This window comes from Theropithecus gelada, chromosome 1, assembly GCF_003255815.1.
Source record: "Theropithecus gelada isolate Dixy chromosome 1, Tgel_1.0, whole genome shotgun sequence".
In the NCBI taxonomy this organism is placed as follows: domain Eukaryota; kingdom Metazoa; phylum Chordata; class Mammalia; order Primates; family Cercopithecidae; genus Theropithecus; species Theropithecus gelada.
Genome location: NC_037668.1, coordinates 49,207,433 through 49,226,896, shown reverse-complemented (window position 1 = coordinate 49,226,896; position 19,464 = coordinate 49,207,433). Strand labels below are relative to the sequence as shown.

At 40.8% G+C, this 19,464-nt stretch overlaps 1 protein-coding gene across 5 annotated transcripts in view; it reads left to right on the top strand.

The window, feature by feature from the left end:
* Positions 1-19,464, top strand: part of USP48 (ubiquitin specific peptidase 48) — a 104,376-nt gene that overhangs the window by 74,787 nt on the left and 10,125 nt on the right. For 4 of the 5 annotated variants that reach the window (XM_025400369.1, XM_025400361.1, XM_025400392.1 and 1 more), the window contains 9 exons: positions 821-945; positions 1,099-1,221; positions 1,501-1,562; positions 1,851-1,961; positions 3,293-3,423; positions 4,041-4,147; positions 6,063-6,167; positions 12,782-12,937; positions 18,052-18,177. In XM_025400369.1, coding sequence (XP_025256154.1) covers positions 821-945; positions 1,099-1,221; positions 1,501-1,562; positions 1,851-1,961; positions 3,293-3,423; positions 4,041-4,147; positions 6,063-6,167; positions 12,782-12,937; positions 18,052-18,177 — 1,046 coding nt within the window. The remainder of the gene's footprint in view (positions 1-820; positions 946-1,098; positions 1,222-1,500; positions 1,563-1,850; positions 1,962-3,292; positions 3,424-4,040; positions 4,148-6,062; positions 6,168-12,781; positions 12,938-18,051; positions 18,178-19,464) is intronic. The other variant, XM_025400376.1, reaches the window with a different exon arrangement.

The window sequence follows — 19,464 nt, the reverse complement described above, 5'->3', positions numbered from 1 at the left end:
AGAAATTTAAAGATCGTTTTCTGGGTAATGACCGATATGGGTAGATAAGTGAAGTTCACTAACTTACCGCTTTGAAACAGCTGAAACAATACTAAATATAACCACAAGTAGAGCCAGAGGAGAATGGTCCTGGCAGAGTGGCAGTGACTAGTATTTTTTTTTTTTTTTTAATGTCTTCTGGGATTTTTGAAGATTGAAGGGGATCTTTAGAATAAATTGCAAATAGCAAACAAGTTGGTGCTTGACTGGAGATGGTTTTCAGATTGAACAGTAGATTGCTTTATCTTGTTTGAATTGATAACTTAAGGTAATGGTCCTGTGATGGTTGGACGCAGCTGTCAAAATATTACTTTAATGCAGTGTGATTTCAGGATTAGTCAAATGGGAGACAATAAAGTCTGCAGGAAATGATAACCTTTGAGTGTGGGAGAACACGTGATTTTGTTAAGCAGCCCCTGCCATGGCACAGAGGTCCCAGGACTCCTGGAATCCCATTTTTGACTACTTCCTTCCTTGCAGGGAGAAAGAAAATGCACGGTTTTAGCTTTGTACATTTGTTTTTATCTCATGATTTTTTTTTTCAACCACGGACCTAGATTAAGGACATAAAATTGAGGTTAATGGCTACCTCCTTTAGAATTAAAATGAAATTGGAAATTCAGAAGTTTTTGAAAACAAGAAAAGAGAGCTAGAAATACCATACTTTAGCAAAGCAAGAAAAGTGCACCTATGGATTTTTCTTAAGTTTAAGAAATAGGAAATAGATATTGACTTTTTTTCAGCTTTTTTTTTTTTTCCAATTTTTTTTTTTTAAACTCAGGTGAGTTATGCATATCTGAAAATGAAAGAAGGCTTGTTTCTAAAGAGGCTTGGAGCAAACTGCAGCAGTACTTTCCAAAGGCTCCTGAGTTTCCAAGTTACAAAGAGTGCTGTTCACAGTGCAAGGTACTGAATGCTACTGACATCTGGGGAAATGGCATGCCACCTCCTGGGTTGACTTCCCAGGGAAATTAACATTGTACTTCTGACGGGGGTGTAGGGAGGAGGCAAGTCATGTGCTGTCAGCAGGAGACAGTTGATTGCTTCATTCTCTTTCAGATTTTAGAAAGAGAAGGGGAAGAAAATGAAGCCTTACATAAGATGATTGCAAACGAGCAAAAGACTTCACTCCCAAATTTGTTCCAGGATAAAAACAGACCGTGTCTCAGTAACTGGCCAGAGGTATAATGATTCCCACAAAGGAAAGAATGCATCTTTACTTTTTAAGGCCCTTGCCAAGTTCCCAGTGAGCTATTTCAGAACAACCCAGAACTTCTCATATTCTCATTTGTTTAGTTATCTAACCAGGGGATTTACTCCAGCCTGCTATTTTTTGGTAGAGGACTGTGTTTTCATTTTATTTATAAAACTTGAATACGGACAACCAAAGTATATTATAAGGAATTTGTGTTAAGCAGGCGGTAAATTGACAGATACTGTTTTGTGATTTTTGTGTTCTAGGATACGGATGTCCTCTACATCGTGTCTCAGTTCTTTGTCGAAGAGTGGCGGAAATTTGTTAGGTAGAAACAAAATATGTTTTATTTCCTTTATTGTTATTATGACTCGGTTTGACTCTGGTATTTTTTAAGATTTCATGGATTCTGTTTGTTGTACCCTTCATGGTTACTTTCACCAGCACACACTGAAAGCTTTCTTTTCTATTAAGTTAAATGAATAAGCCTAAGAAACACATTTAATTACTAATATTTTCTTAAATATATCTCTGATTTTGAAATAATTATTTTAAAATCTTCTCTTTCGTCATGCAGTAATTAGGTATATTTCTCCTCCTTGTCTTATTTGAGTAGAAAGCCGACAAGATGCAGCCCTGTGTCATCAGTTGGGAACAGCGCTCTTTTGTGTCCCCATGGGGGCCTCATGTTTACATTTGCTTCCATGACCAAAGAAGATTCTAAACTGTGAGTTCCTTTTCTTTATGTGATTTTTTTTTTCTCTTTCTGATGATTAATAAAGTGTTTTTAGGAAATTTCTCATCTGACATAGTCTATTTTAAGAATTTAGTCCTTTGCTGAATTGTGGGTTTCCCCCCGCTTTTAAAAGAAAAGAAAGACTACTTCTCCAGGAAAGACAAGAGGCTGCCAAGGCTATTTGCCTTTTTGCTCCTTCCTTGTCCCTCTTGGAGACAACACAGCCACCCTTTCTCCTCCCCCCGCTGCTGGTGACCAGTGCTGTGACCTCCTCCAGAATCACAGAATCAACATGGTCTTGGTTGTAGGTTTCGTTGTGCCACTGCCAGGCTTCAGACAATTAAAGGAGGAAGATAGCAGGGTGGCAGAGCAAGCCACTGCACTGGTCATCTGGAATTCTAGGGTCTTAGAACCAAAATTTTATTCCATGCTTTAAGTACTTCCAGAGGTGTTCATCTGTGAATTTCTCCCCTGATTTTACCAAAAATCATTATATACGAGAAGGTAGAATGCTTCCAACATTGTCAGAAAAATCAGGAAAAGGAAATTGGAACACATAAATAAAAATGCCGTTGGGGTTAAGCTAGAGTTTTATTATTCATATTTCAGTACTTTAACATCATTGAAGGGACTTGAAAGTTTATATATTCTCTACATTTTCTCCCTACGTCTTTTTCTCCCTCACTCTCTGCATCCCTCCTTCCCTGTTACTCTCTCTCTTGCTCTCCATCTCTCTTCTGTTTCCTCCCTCCCTTTCTTCCTGTCGTTGTTATTACTGCAAATGTCAGACTTCAGGAAAATACACCAATAAGCAAATGTGTGTTACCAGTCAGTTTAAAAGTTAAATGGTTCAAGTATGATTAAAGGCCCCACAGTGCTTATCCTTCTGTTGCTACTTCTCTCTCTGTCTCCCACCCTTCCTCTCGCAGGAACCACTGTCGTGAATTTATAGAGTTTATCTGTCTCAGAAAGTATTCTGTTTAAAAAAAAAATACATGCACATAATGTCTTGCATATTTAAAACTTTTTATATAAATGGCATCATACTGTATTTATACTTCTGCAACTAACTTATTTTACTCAATTATGTTTTTGAGATCTAACCATGTTGATTCATGTAATTTCAGTCCATTTAGTTTCGCTGCTGTGGTAACATTCCTTTGTATAAAAAACTATTCTTTGTTGATGATATGTATCTTTTCCCTCTAATTCCTTTGGATTAAATGTTAGTGTTGATGGTTTTGGTTTAGCAGACTAATGGATTATGTTAATTCTCTTAATTTCCATGTGTCTTAAGGCATGTTGTGTTTTTTTTTGCACAGTATAGCTCTCATATGGCCCAGTGAGTGGCAAATGATACAAAAGCTCTTTGTTGTGGATCATGTAATTAAAATAATGAGAATTGAAGTGGGAGATGTAAACCCTTCAGAAACACAGTATATTTCTGAGCCTAGTAAGTTTTCATATTGCTTTTGGTTTCTGTAGTTAAGAGCTGACATTTTAAAAAGAATGGGTGTGTCAGTGTTGTCTGCTTAAAGATCATGTGGTGGTCCCAACTCCCCAGGTGGAAACTCTCATTATAATCATCTCATTATTTGTACGTTTCTTTATGGACAGTAAATGGATTTCCTTATCATTTGCATGTAATAGAAAATATTATTAAGAGTTTGGGCCAGCACACTAGCTCACACCTATAATCCTAATACTTTGAGAGACTAAGATGGAAGGATTGCTTAAGGCCAGGAGTTTCAGATCAGCCTGAGCAACATAGCAAGACCTTCTCTCTACAAAATAATAAAAATGTAGCACGTGTCTGTAGTCTGAGCTACTCGCTGAGAGTCTGAGTCAGGAGCATGGCTTGAGCCCAGAAGTTTGAGGCTATAGTGAGCTACGTTCATACCGCTGTACCCAGCCTGGGTGACACAGCAAAACCTTGTCTCAAAACAAGAAAATGTTACTAAGAGTTTAATGAATATTCACTAGTAACTTTGATATATGTTTTTAGATCTTTGATTCTTTAACAATGATTCCTCAGCCACTTCTGTTTTCCCTTTTTTTTTTCCCCCAAAGAACTCTGTCCAGAATGCAGAGAAGGCTTATTGTGTCAGCAGCAGAGGGACCTGCGTGAGTACACTCAAGCCACCATCTATGTCCATAAAGTTGTGGATAATAAAAAGGTACTGGTCCCTCTTGTGGCGATGACTAGTAATGATCAAGCGTGCTCTTTGACTTGATTTGCTGTTGTATTTGCACTGAGGGTCTGCCTAGGACTGCATTTTTGTTCCTTCAGAGCTGTTTGGCAGAATTGAAATTGGACAGTAATTGAAAATGAACAGTTATGTGATTGTACGAGAATTTAGTTTGTTATTAATTGATACATAGATATTTATTGAATGTCAGCTGTGTTCCAGGAATGGTCCCGGTGCTGAGGATACAGTGATAAAGAAGGCAGGTATAATACCTGCTTTCAAAATTATAGGGACCTAGTGAGAAAGATCAGGAATAAACTATAAATTCATATGATTTCACACAGAAATGATTGTTTTGAAGGAAATTTAGCAGGGTAAAGTGGAGGTTAGCGTGAGACAGGGAGTAGACAGGAGAGGCATCTTGGAGAAGTTGTTTTTACCCAAACCCTCACTGTCAGGGATGCAGCCTGGGAAGTGTTTTCCAGGCAAAGGAAACAAAGGTCAAAAGGATAAGCCTAATGTGCTTATGCAACAGAGTGAAAACCATTGCACCTAGAACAGCGCTGTCCAATAGAGCTTTCTGTGGTGATGGACAGGTTCTAGGTTCTGTATCTGTGCGGCGCACTTCAGTAGTCACTGGCCACGTGTGGCTGTGGAGCATTCGACGTGGCTAGTGTGACTGAGGAATTTAGTAGTTGATTTAAAATTAAATAGCTGCATGTGGCTAATGGCTACCCTAGTGGCTATTGCTGATCTAGAATGAAATGTATTCCAAGAAGGGATCATGATACGGAGTGAGCGACCATACACTATCAGGTTTTATACATCATACCTTTATCAAGACCGGGTTTATTGGGTTTATTCCCAGTGTAGCTATAAGCCCCTGCAGAGTTTCAAGCAAGGCCATGATATGATCTGATTTATAGTTTTAAAAAAAATCACCCTGGCTATAGTGTTTGGAATTGCTGTGAGGGCGTAACAGGAATAAGAGAGGCCAGTTAGAGCCTTTTGCATTGACCTGCAAGGACAGGTGAAATCAACTGGATATATTTGGGAAGTGGAGGTGTTAATACTTGCTTGGATTGGATTTCCAAGCATTTTTATTATATTAGGGATGGCTCTTGGGTAGATCCTGACCCAGATCTCCAGATGTCTTATTTATTTAATTCCACGGTTTCTAGGATTAAAGACAAAATGGAATACGTTTTATTTGATGCTCGTTTCCAAACACATTTTTTAGAAGGGTAACTTACAAATTATGCTCTGGAGGCCAAGGGTTCTGCTTTACAAGTTAAATAAACTAAGGCCTTCATTTCCTAATTTGCCGAGAAAATGAAGTTAATGAGTATAAATGTCTCTGTTTCTCCCTGTAGAATTTTCTTAAATCTCTAGTTCTCTAGTATAAAATACTATCCAATTTAGCTGTAGTTTCATTGTTCAGTTTAATACGAGCATTTCATAGTGTTCCGCGAGAGAATGCTTCTTCCATCTTTCATTTTCTCAATTCTTAAAGAGCATGTGACTCCTGCCGCTATTCAGTTTGAGAACTTGAAAAGGCTTGAACAATCAGTGTGCTGGGGAAGGTGTCAGGCACCTTCGAACTTCTGCAAAATAACATCATTGTACAAGACTGATAGTAATAACTGCTCTGCAGAGACCTCTTAAATGTATGGTGAGCACATTAAATACTACAAGAATAAGTCATAGGGTAAAAAACCAACATGTTAAAAGAGCATAGAAAACCGAGAAGGCTTGATTCTTGATCCACTTTCCAGTCTATAATCCCACCATGATAAAGGTGTTCCTCCTCTTGATAAAGGTTGCCGGTCCCAGCCCCTACATCCTCCATAGCCTGCCTTCCTAGGGTCTGACCTACTTCTCTTTGTTGTCCTGGCACATTCAGGTGATGAAGGATTCAGCTCCAGAGCTGAATGTGAGTAGTTCTGAAACAGAGGAGGACAAGGAAGAAGCTAAACCAGATGGAGAAAAAGATCCAGATTTTAATCAAGTACGTGTTGAAGCTGCTTTTCATTGTTATACTTTCTGCTGTTCTCTCTTCGAGAGCAGCCACTCGAAGCCCCTGGCCATCTCTCTGTACCCTATATGGGCTATTGGTTCTTTTCTTTCCTTTTTTTTTTTTTTTTGATACAGAGTCTCACACTGTTGCCTGTGCTGGAGTGCAATGGCACGGATCTCAGCTCACCGCAACCTCCGCCTCGCAGGTTTAAATGATTCTCCTGCCCCAGCCTCCTGAGTAGCTGGGATTATAGGCGCCCACCACCACACAGGGCTAATTTTTTGTATTTTTAGTAGAGACAGGGTTTCACTGTGTTGGTCAGCCTGGTCTCAAACTCCTAACCTCGTGATCCGCCCACCTCAGCCTCCCAAAGTGCTGAGATTACAGGCATGAGCCACTGCACCCGGCCAGGATATTGGTTCTTAGCTCCCATCCTTGTCTTTCCTTAGTTTTGGTGGCATGCTACAGCCGTCCTGATTTCTCATGAAAAGCCATGAACCACATGATTCCAGAATGAATATATTTCTTGCTATTAAGTAAGAAAGGCTAAAATGTAATGTGATGATTAAATTTTTAGCTGAGAAAGAAGACTAAAACGACACATATCTTGGTTTCCGGCTCAATCAGAATCTTTATGAAAAAATTATTTAACTCAGATTTTCTCATTACAAACAATAACCTTAATAATGGAGTATATGAAGTCTCTAATTAAGATGTTAATCAAGCGATCAGATCAGTTGATGTGTTAGTCTTTCATTTTTCATTGTAGCACACCTTAAATTCTTGCATTAAGATGGACTGTTTTCTGGGCTGGATGCAGTGTCTCGCACCTGTGATTGCAGCCCTTCAGGAGGCTGAGGCAGGAGGATCACTTGAGACCAAGAGTTTGAGGCCAGTCTGGGCAATAGAGCAAGATCCCATCTCTACAAGAAATAAAAAATTAGCTGGGCATGGTGGCACATGCTTGCAGTCCCAGCTACTCAGGAGGCTGAGGTGGGAGGATTGCTTGGGCCTAGGAGTTCCAGGCTGCAGCGAGCTATGATTGTGCCACTGTACTCCAGCCTGGGCAACAGAATGAGAGACCCTGTCTCAGAAAAATAAATAAGTTTTCTGGACTGTTTTGTTAGGACTTTCTTCCTTTTTTTTTTTTTTTTGAGACAGAGTTTTGCTCTTATTGCCCAGCTGGAGTGCAGTGGTGTGATCTCAGCTCACTGCAACCCCTGCCTCCCAGGTTCAAGTGATTCTCCTGCCTCAGCCTCCGAGTAGCTGCGATTACAGGCATGCGCTACCACGCCTGGCCAATTTTTTGTATCTTTAATAGAGACGGCGTTTCAACCAGGCTGGTCTCGAACTCCCGACCTCATGATCCTCCTGCCTTGGCCTTCCAAAGTGCTGGGATTACAGGCGTGAGCCACCACACCTGGCCCGTAAATTGTCTTTTGAGAATAGGAAATCGTGGGACTATGGTTGATGTTGGTGGAGATAAGTTTCAGCTTCTCAAAAAGTCAGACCCCCACATTGGAGGATATTTTGTACTTTAAACTCATGGATATTCTACTCTACTTAGAGTTTTATTTTTAACAGATGAGATGTTTGTTTTCTTTCTTTACTGCTAAAATAGTGTAGTGAAATTATAGATAGCGTTCTCCCTGAAAGAATGAAAGTGTTAAAATAGCCATCTGCGGTATCTGTGACAGAGCAGAGGTATCTGGGCTTGTTGTCCTGTCTGCACGTTGATACTGTTACTTCATTTTTAACATTGATTGAGAGAGTCTGAAAAGCCCTCTTGATTTGAATCTTGGTGTGCCCAAAATAAATGTTACTTGTGGTTTCCCAACTGGTATAAAGGGATGTCACCATTTGTTTTCCATGGCTTATTGGAGCTCATAAAATAACCTCAAAACACCTGTGAAGAAGCAAAATCATGCAGTTTGTGACAGTGATCAGCCACTCTTGAAGTTGTCCTTCCTAATCTGTATTTCAGTCAGTCAACACTGGAGGGCCCTTTGTTTCAGTGCTAACCAAATCTGTACACTTGATGAGAATGCAGGTTTCCAGTTTAAAGGGGATATTTTTGTATAGTAAGTGATGCCCTTATTAAACTCTGTGTGCATATATACATCTTGTGTTCCTTGGTATAAGAAACAAGGTAAAGAAGGGCAGCAAAGTCATGTCTGCAAATGCTTGTTGAGACGTATTAGTTGACTCGGTACTAGTATGTCTCCACAAGTGTTTGCAGACATGACTTTGCTGCCCGTTACCCTGTTATCAGCTCTGTTTTCATGTCCCCGTCTCTGTGGTGGGGACATCTCTGTGGTCTATACAAGCCATCTTTCAAGCCACATTTTGTACAAACTCGATTGTGTGCTTTTTAGTTGATATATTAAAAGTGTGTGTGTATGGCCGGGCGCAGTGGCTCTCGCCTGTAATTCCAGCACTTTGGGAGGCTGAGGCGGGTGGATCACTTGAGGTCAAGAGTTTGACACCAGCCTGGCCAACATAGTGAAACCCCATCTCTACGAAAATTACAAAAATTTTGTGGTGGCACGGGCCTGTTATCCCAGGTACTGAGGAGGCTGAGGCAGGGCAGGAGAATTGTGGAGGTTACAGTGAGCCAAGATCACGTCACTGCACTCCAGCTTGGGCGACAGAGCAAGACTCTGCCTTAAAAAAAAAAAAAAGTGTATGTATGTACATATCCATCTCGATTCAGGACTGCATTCTCTTTTGTCTGGCAGTACTGTATGTTTTGGTTATTATCACTTGGTATTATGGTTTAATAATCAGTTGGGAACCTTTTTTTTTTTTTTTTTTTTTTTTGGAGACTGAGTCTCACTCTGTTGTCCAGGCCGGAGTACAGTGGTGTGATCTTGGCTCACTGCAAGCTCCGCCTCCCAGGTTCACGCCATTCTTCTGCCTCAGCCTCCCCAGTAACTGGGACTACAGACACCCGCCACCATGCCCAGCTAATTTTTTTTTTTTTTTTTTAAGTAGAGACGGGGTTTCACTGTGTTAGCCAGGATGGGGGAATCAAATCTTTTATTGCCTGTTGTCACTAATTCTCTGTTCTCTGGTTAACTTTGTAAATTAGTTTGTTAAATTTGACATGATGTTCTTACTGTCTTTAGTTTCTGTTATTTTAAGCTTTGCTTTTCACCCTAAGAGTTGTTTAGAAAAACCATCTACATTTTCAAGTGATTTAGATTTTAGAAAGCTAACTTTTTTTGATTATCTAGTTTTATTCATTGTGGTCATGACCACAGCAATTTTTCAAAGTGGTTGTGGAATCACTCTACTTAGTTGTGGACGACAACAGAGTTCACGTTTATAAATATGATAGAGAATGTTGGGGAACATTGCTTTTTATACTATAATTATTTTTTATACTTCATAATTTTCTTCTGTCTTCCTTTTCCTTGTTTGGATGTTGTAATACTCTAGAATATTTTACATTTTGCTTTCTCACAGAAAATTTTTGGCTCACAAAAAATCTCAAGTGTAACCTTCCTCTTTGGAAAAGAATAGATAGTCCCTGAAAAATGTTCAGCATTTTCAAAATGTCACCCTCTTCATCACATATCTCAGTACATAGATAGCTTCTGTAATTGCTGCTTTAAATCCCTGAAATAAAAAATGATGTGTTTCTGCTTGTCCTTAGTGGAGATAAACAAATCCCCTTTCCTCTTTTCTCTAAGCTAGATAAACATCTAACTCCTTTGAATTCATCTAAAAATTTAGGTTCATCTAAATTTAGGTTAATACTCGGTATTGGGTATCACTTAGGTAATTGAAAACCTTCTAAAACCAGTGGGCTGGTTTTTTTGTCAGTTAAGTTGGATTTAAATTCTCCAGATTAAGAAAGAAATAATTCCAGGAAAAGCCTTGAAACCCATTTAAAATCAGAGTTATTAAAAAAATCTGTCTTGCTTGATGCTCAGAGTTTTGTTTTTTGGTTGTTTTGTACTTCTAAAATAAAATTATATGTTAATGTAGTTATTTTTCTTTATATTCCTGATTGTAGAATTTGGGTTCAATTTGATCTTTACTTTCAACAGTTGAGATTGAGAAAAATGTTTCATCAGCTTTCATTGTATTTTTTTTTTAACCCATATGTGCATTTAACTTTTTCTCGTGAATCTTAGAATCACCCAATTGCCTATGTAGATTGAGGGCTAGAGCTGAACTAGCCTCAGGCAGTGTCTAGCCAGTTCAGGTTCGGGTCTTGATCACCTTCTGCTTTGCAAACTGTGGAGCTCGTGAGTACTGAATACGTGGCATCTGTGTCCATAATGACCACTAAACCGCTCTGCTTATGCACAGCTGACGCTCATTGACAACTGTGGAAACCAGAGCCAGGGCCTTGAGGTTACCTCATCCAGATTTAATTAAATCAGAGGAAAAGATTTTCTTAAAAATCCTGCTGCTTTTATTCCCTGGCCTGGTTGGCAGAAGAATCTCCCGTGTGCTTCTCACCCACCCCCTCACCGGCCACCACCACCACCACCACCTTTGGTACAAAAAGCAGAAGAATCTTGATCGTTAACCTCTTTTTTTTTTTTTTTTTTTTTTGAGACGGAGTCTCGCGCTGTGTCACCCAGGCTGGAGTGCAGTGGCGCGATCTCGGCTCACTGCAAGCTCCGCCTCCCAGGTTCAGGCCATTCTCCTGCCTCAGCCTCCGAGTAGCTGGGACTACAGGCGCCCGCCACCACGCCCGGCTAGTTTTTTTGTATTTTTAGTAGAGACGGGGTTTCACCATGTTAGCCAGGATGGTCTCGATCTCCTGACCTCGTGATCCGCCCGCCTCGGCCTCCCAAAGTGCTGGGATTACAGGCTTGAGCCACCGCGCCCGGCCAACCTCTTTTTTTTAATTTAATTTAATTTTATTTTATTTTTTTATTATTATTATACTTTAAGTTCTAGGGTACATGTGCATAACGTGCAGGTTTGTTACATATGTATACTTGTGCCATGTTGCTGTGCTGCACCCATGATCATTAACCTCTTGATGAGGGATTTATAGGAGTACTGTAGAGGACATTTGGTCCTCATCTATTATTTTTTTCTTGACTAGTACCGCATATATCATGCATACCCATGGGCATCCTTTTTATAGCACCTTTAGGTAGTCATGGCCATGATGACATTTCCCCTCTAAAAATAAAGACAGTGTCTACATAATACTAACAATGTGCTTATAAATAAGAAAACTAACGAAAACTCCCTAATGTCCTCTAATACCCATACTCAGATATGTCTTGAACAGTTTTTTCCTCTCAAACCAGTATGTAATCAGGATATGTGTTGTTTGTATCACTTTAGACTTAGAATTTGGAACAGTTACTCTGCCTCCGGACCCCCTTTCTCTCCCTTCTTTTTTTGAGACGGAGTTTTGCTCTTGTTGCCCAGGCTGGAGTGCAGTGGCGCAATCTCAGCTCACTGCAACCTCCGCCTCCCGGGTTCAAGCAATTCTCCTGCCTTAGCCTCCCTAGTAGCTGGGATTACAGGCATAAGCCACCACACCCGGCTAATTTTACATTTTTAGTAGGGATGGGGTTTCTCCATGTTAGGCTGGTCTCGAACTCCCGACCTCAGGTTGATCCGCCCGCCTCAGCCTCCCGGAGTGTTGGGATTATAGGCATGAGCCACCATGCCTGGCTCTTTCCCTTCTTGACGTTGAGCTTGGACCAGTTTGATTTCTTTTAGATTGTTCCATGTTCTGTATTTGGCTGATTGTTTCCTTATGTTACTTATTTTATTTATATATCCCCTATATTCCAATTTCTATAAATTGAAAGGTGGGCATAAATGTTTGATTACATTCTGGTATAACATTTTTGCAAGAATATTTTATGAGTGAGGCTGTATATTTTGCCATTAGAAAAAGTGGTACAGTCTTATTTTTAGTCAAATTGTTTTTTTTTTTAAATTAAGGTTCTATATTTTATTTTTAAATTCACGGCAGTTTATACTTAGTTTCTATGTCATTCTCAAGAAGAGAAGAAAATGTTTAAAATTCAGGTTGTTCATTGAAGTTTTTCAATTTGTTATGTTTTTCTGATGTAAGGTCAGACTTAATCATTTTGATTTTAAATGTCATCTTTCTCTTTTTTCTTTTTCATAAAAGAGATTGGAATCTCTGTCACCAGACTGGAGTACAGTGGTGCAATTGTAGCTCACTGCAGCCTGGAACTACTGGGCTCAGATGATCCTCCTGCCTTACCCTCCAAGTAGCTGGGACTACAGGCTCATGCAACCATGCCTGGCTAATTTTTGGTGGAGATGGGTCTTAATATGTTGCCTAGGCTGGTCTTGAACTCCTGGGATTATAGGTGTGAGCCCCCTCACCAAACTTTAAATTTCTCTTGTAACAAACATTTGAACTGCTTACATGCAGTTAGAGGTGTGTATTACTCATTCTTTTCTTCTATCAATTATATGTGAGCTTGCTAAGAAAGTCTCGTTAGTCACTACTCATTGTTTACATTGAATTTCAAATGGTTAAGGGACCAATAAGGAAACAGCTTTTGTTTGCCTGAAAACTTCATGAGCAAGGGTCACATTGTGGTTAATTTCAGTGCTTTCTTCATTTCCAATCTTCATTATAGAGCAATGGTGGAACAAAGCGGCAAAAGATATCCCATCAAAATTATATAGCCTATCAAAAGCAAGTTATTCGCCGAAGTATGCGACATAGAAAAGTTCGTGGTGAGAAAGCACTTCTCGTTTCTGCTAATCAGACGTTAAAAGAATTGAAAATTCAGGTGAGGAAAATGTTTGTTCAAGTTTGCTCTGGACTTAAGAGGGCCTTCATGAATTCCTGCTTTCCACCTGTATTTACATGTATGTATGTATCTGTGTTTTTTTCCAAAAGACTTAAAGTTTTCAAAATAGCCAAAAATCTTTTTGTGAAGATGAAAGTGAATTTTGGGTTCTGGAAACTTGGGCTGGTTCTGCAATAGCTTTCTAATAATGAGAAACATTGGGAACCACTTAATTTGTCACATGTCGAGGTTGTGCCGGGATAACTGTTCTCTCACTTTATTGTGCTCTGTGCTTTTCTTTGACCACTTAATAGGTATTGGAGCCTGTTACCAGGAACTGCTGTGAAATTTAATGGGAGATAAAAGGCAGCTTATTATTAGCGATTAGTGATTGCTTATTCACTAGGCTGTCACAGTATTTTTGGTGGCAGATAAATCTATTTGATAGAGTTGTTTTGTGTGTGTGTGACAGAGCCTCACTCTGTCAGCCAGGTTGGAGTGCAGTGGTGCCATCTCGGCTTACTGCAACCTCCACCTCCCGGGTTCAAGCAGTTCTCTGCCTCAGCCTCCCGAGTAGCTGGCATTACAGGTACATGCCACCACACCTGGCTAATTTTTGTATTTTTAGTAGAGACAGGGTTTCACCATCTTGGCCAGACTGGTCTTGAACTCCTTACCTCGCTATCCACCCGCCTCGGCCTCCCAAAGTGCTGGGATTACAGGCATGAGCCACCACGCCCGGCCTTGATAGAGTTTCAGAATTATCTTTACCTTTCTTTATGCAGTGATGTTCTCCAAATTGTTATATAGATTTATTTTAGATATGCCCTCTCCATTCCCCCACCAAAGCATGCATTGCTTTACAAATCAGTTCCACTGCCATAGTGCAGGCATTATGAAATGGTTTCATGATACTGTTATTTCTTGGTATCAATACTGACATACCATAAATAAGCATTCCAGTGGTAAATCTCAAACCCTAGGCAGAAGGAACTGATAAATTCAAGATGTCCATGAAAAAATCTGGCCTCTAATCTGTTTCAGTCACTGATAGATATCCAAAAAGTTGACCAAATTTCCTCCTTTGCTACTTTTATGTGGCATAGTTTACTGGTTACACATTTTTCTTGTTGCTGATATTTATCATTGTAATCGAGGCAAAAGTACAGGCTTCCTTTGAGGGTGTTATGTGTTCCAGATTGTCCTGACAACAGTATTTCCCTTGGTTGAACCCATGGCTCTGAAAATAAGTGTGTTGGCATAATATCTTCACTCTGTTATTGTACCTTTTACATCTAAGAAACCTTGTTTCTATCACTGACTTTCTGCCTGTCATTGGGAAACCTCGAACATTCAAAACCTTTAAATTACAGAAAGAGCCCCTGTGCATAAAGATATTTTTTAAAGCCTGTGCTGCTTTTATTATGGACTACAATTTTTGAAGAATAAACCAGAAGTCAGCAGAAATAACCCTTCCATCTGAGAGCATGTTACCTGCCCGAATGAGCTGCTAGAAGATGGCAGCTGTTCACACAGCCCTCAGAGGTGCTCTTCCTGAATGGCTCTCTCATCTCCCACTCTTGCTTCAGGGACTACCGTGGGCCAAACAGAGTCAAAGAAAGGGCAGTGAAAGGTCTTTCCCCTCACTACATAGTGGTGGGAGCTTGTGATGCTTCAACTAGATATGAGCCTGGTAGCGTGGATAGCATCAGAGTTTGTGGTGGGCATGTGCGTGATCCGCAGCTGGTGGTGGTGGGTGATTTTCTTAAGGCATGTAATTTGTGTTTTAGTGTTTGATGGAGCCTTTCCTCTGGGGATACTGCATTTCTAAGTTAATAGGATGACAACCATTGCAAATCTGTAAATGTTTGTTTCTAGACATATCTACCATATACAGTTGCTTGAAACCTTACAAAGCTTGCTGTGTCTAATCAGTAATTCATCCACCTTTGATCCCATGAAGTTAATGAAGTACAATTTGTTCATCTCCTTTCTCAAAAGATGTTCAGTGTTTAATTGTATTATTTCATTTTCCCAAAGATAGATCTTTAGTGGGTGGGTGGTATTGCCTGCCTGAGAAAGTAGAATATTTTGGCACAGAGGTGAAATGCCTGGCAGCTGAGGCGATTGCTTCTGTATTTTCTTTTTTCAGCCCCACATACCATCACAAGCAGAGGAGAGCCACTCCCTGATAGCAACAGGGTTTTCATGGTTCCTGTTAGCTCCATAGACCAGGAATACCGCACCTACTCGTTAAGCAGACCTCTATCATGTTCTTTATACTCAGGCATTTTCCTAGCACTTAGAGTTTAAGGATTATTACCGTAGGCCTCCCTGCCTTGGTTGGCCTGTTCCATCTTCTCCTCACTAGTAGCACGTGTTCATCTTTCATGGTGACTCGTCTGTGAAACCTGTCTTGGCCCCTTTCATGGAACTGACTGTCCCCCTGTGCTCGCTAGATCCTGCACATACCTTCTGCTACCATCCTCACAACTTTGTTTTGACCTCACTCCTGGGAACCCCTCCAGGGCGGGATTATTCACTTTTATATTATCAGCACCTAGAACAGTACTTGACATATGGTAGCTTCTTAATAAATGCTTCATTAGTTGTTGACAGCACACTCAGTGTCCTTGTCCATTCTCAGAGTATAATGTGTGAACGTCAGCCCCTCCGTTGTGGCACTTGTATCTAGAGGTATCTGCTATTTGTCCAGTTTCATAGGGTAGTACAAAAACACTTAGCATTTAGGGGCATGAACAAGCATTTCTGCAGTCCAGCAGCTGTGACGTTATCCATGTTAAGTTAGCATCGCACACATCCACCATAGCTCCGCTCGATCTTCATGGTTCCAGAACCATGAAGTGTAGGGCTGGATATGCCTCTGCTTGATGTTTGCATGCTGAGCTGGCTTGGGTAGAACTGTCCTATCAGTACTTCCTGCTTATTGCTTCATGAAGACCATTGATGATGCCAGTGCACTTTTCATTGCTAGCCACAATGTTAGTTCTCCCTGCCTGCTTTTTGGGTGCTAATGTTCTTTTGAAAAATCCAGGTAAGATTCTGTCCCAGCAGTTAGGGAGGAGGCCAGTGCTGTTATCTTTGTTCTTATTTGTCTTTGGTGCCATTATTAAAATCACTTTTCTGGTCCCCATCACCCTGGCCTGTCAAGCTCTTGGGCCCTGTTACACACGCAGTTCAGGGTTGATTTGTGAGGCTCGTTTTGTCTTTCCACATCCAAAGAATAGAGTACAGGAAAGGGCAGAATGGTTTTCCCATGACATCATGGATGGTGGCGTAATATGAGATACATGTAATAGCATACATTTTATGGGTAAGTTAAAAAGCATACTAAAATGAATATTCTTGGACTTGTCTACCGACTTAAGAATTAAAGGTGTCATTGAAGGTTACCTGTGTTTGCCTCTCTGAGCCCAACTTCTGCTTGCCCTCCAGAGGTAAACATGACCCAGAAATGATAAAATTTAAAAAACCTTTCTGAATTTGTAAAAACATTTAAATATTATGAATACCATTATTTTGGAATGTATGTATGTATGTATGTATTTTTGAGACAGTGTCTTGCTCTTTCGCCCAGGCTGGAATGCAGTGGTGCAGTCTCGGCTCAGTGCAACCTCTGCTTCCTGGGTTCAAGTGATTCTTCTGCCTCAGCCTCCCAAGTAGCTAGGATTACAGGCACGTGGCACTACTCCCAGCTAATTTTTGTATTTTTAGTAGAGATAGGGTTTTGCCATGTTGGCCAGGATGGTTTCGAACTCCTGACCTCAGGTGATCCACCTGCCTCAGCCTCCCAAAGTGCTGGGATCACAAGCATAAGCCACCACACTCATCTGGAATGTATTTACTTTTTTTTTTTTTTTTTTTTTTTTTTGAGATGGAGTTTTGCTCTTGATGTACAGGCTGGAGTGCAATGGCATGATCACGGCTCACCACAACCTCCATCTCCTGGATTCAGGCAATTCTCCGACCTCAGCCTCCCGAGTAGCTGAGATTACAGGCATGTGCCACCACACCCAGCTAATTTTGTATTTTTAGTAGAGACGGGGTTTTGCCATATTGGTCAGGCTGGTCTCAAACTCCTGACCTCAGGTGACCCATCCACCTCGGCCTCCCAAAGTGTTGGGATTACAGGCGTGAGCCACTGCACCCCACCATATTTAATTTTTAACACTTGGCCAGAACTGGGGTGGGGCATGTGGTCCCTACCCTTCAGAAATTCATATTTTGCTTCCTAGAGGCAAGACTCAGTCTAAGAATATGTGACAGTTCCAAGGGCTGAATTATATACCCCAAGCCATTTGCTGAAGGAATAAGAACAAAAGAGAGAATTTAAAGATGGTTTTAAGAAAGAATTTTGGGCCAGGTGCAGTGGCTCATGCCTGTAATCTCTGCAATTCAGGAGACTGAGATGGGAGGATTGCTTGAGTCTAAGAGTTCGAGACCAGCCTGGTCAACATAGCAAGACCTCGTGTCTACAAAAAAAATTAAAAATCAGCCAGACATGGTGGCACACATCTGTAGTCTCAGCTACTCAGAAGGCTTAGGTGGGAGGATCCCTTGAGCCTGGGAGTTCAAGGCTGCAATGAACCATAATCGCGCCACTGCACTCCAGCCTGGGTGACAGAGTGAGACCCTGTCTCAGCACACACACAAAAAAAAAAAAAAAAAAAAAAAAAAGAAAGAAGAAAGAATTTGGACTTGACTTGTTGATGAAAGGATATGGGGCCTGGGAATGGTGGGGTGACAGTGATGACCTTGCCCACGCCTCAGAGTAGCCATCGGCCCAGCGCCACTTTTTACTCGTTTTATTTCCCCACACCTCCATCCTTGGGAAGCTGGTAAGGTAAGGAACAAATGCATCTGTGTGTGTAATTGTTTCCTAATACTCTACCAGACCTCCTAAGGATGTTCCCGGATATATAGGGACGATAGCCTCAGTAGGAGTATAACAAGTAGGCTGACTGTAAGCAACAGTGGTTTTGTACTCTGAAGCCTTTTTGTTTTTTTAAGAATCCATACGTAATTTATTTAAATAGGGTATAAGTCTTAGTGTTTTGCTTTATATGGACTTTGTCTCTTTTATATTGGCACAGATCATGCATGCATTTTCAGTTGCTCCTTTTGACCAGAATTTGTCGATTGATGGAAAGATTTTAAGTGATGACTGTGCCACCCTAGGCACCCTTGGCGTCATTCCTGAATCTGTCATTTTATTAAAGGTAAGTAAACAGCTCCTTAGCTAAAGAACTCAAGGTTTTACATGTTATATAACTATGTGTAAACTGTGTGAAATGGTGGTTAAAGGATGCGTTGGGTCTTTAGCAGAGGGCAGTGGTAAATGAATGCTGTGAGTTTTTGCAGCTCAGCCTAGCTCTGACTGAGCCCCAAGAGACTTAGAGGAGGTCAGGACATCATCATATCTTGTTCTTGTGTGTTACAGTAGGTGCTGTTATGCCACAGCATCAGCAACTGCTGGTACCCTGAGAAGGTGAAAGTGAAGGCTTTCCTTGGCCTTTCCTGGATCACCTGGATCAATTTCTATGCCTTGGTGGGATCAGGGTACATCATTACTTTCCTTTTCCCTGGTAGGGCAGGGCAGTGGTATAAATCCCACCTGCCCAACTGCTAAGCTTCACGCCTCATTTTTCCCATTTGATTTTCTGTCACAAGGGCCCCCATTTTTCTCCAGATACAGATCTAGTTTTCATTCCTCTCACACTGGGAGGAAGGGAGTGATACTGGGTTGTGGCCCTCTGAACACTTGAGGATTGACTGTCATTCCAAAGAGGAAAGCTGAGTGATCTGGTCTCAGGTCACAAAGTTTCTGTGGTGTCCCCTCCCCAATGCCCTCCAATCCCCACCCCTGCTTTTTTTTTTTTTTTTTTTCCTTTTTTGGACTGGATGGATCTGTTCTTAAAACCACACTAATGATACTGATGTCTGCAACTTAATTTGAAATGCTGCCCCCACAAAAAAAAAAAGCAAAAGATGGGTAGAGGATAGACTTGTGACCAGTGTGAATAGTAACTTATTTTATACTTTAAAATATATGTCTGCTGAGATTTTCATAGTTTTTCATAGTTAAAAGTAGATTCAGCCTCCTCCGTAAGCTTTTCCCTAACTTCCGGTTCAGCAGAATTAGTTAACCATACTTCATAGTATTCAAGTATCTCCTCTTTTCCTTTTGGTTCAAAAGTACTAGCCAGCCAAGCTAGGAAACAAGGGTAAAAACACAAGGTTCTGTCACAACAGTCACATACATGACTTAATGGGATTCTGTCCAGGACATGGAAATTGGTTTTGGATTTAGTAGATATAGAAAGTAGGGACTTCTTTTTTTTTTTTTTTTTTTGAGATGGAATCTCGCTGTGTCGCCCAGGCTGGAGTGCAGTGGCACCATCTCAGCTCACTGCAAGCTCTGCCTCCCAGGTTTAAGCAGTTATCTTGCCTTAGCCTCCCGAGTACCTGGGATTACAAGCATGTGCCACCACTCCTGGCCAATTTTT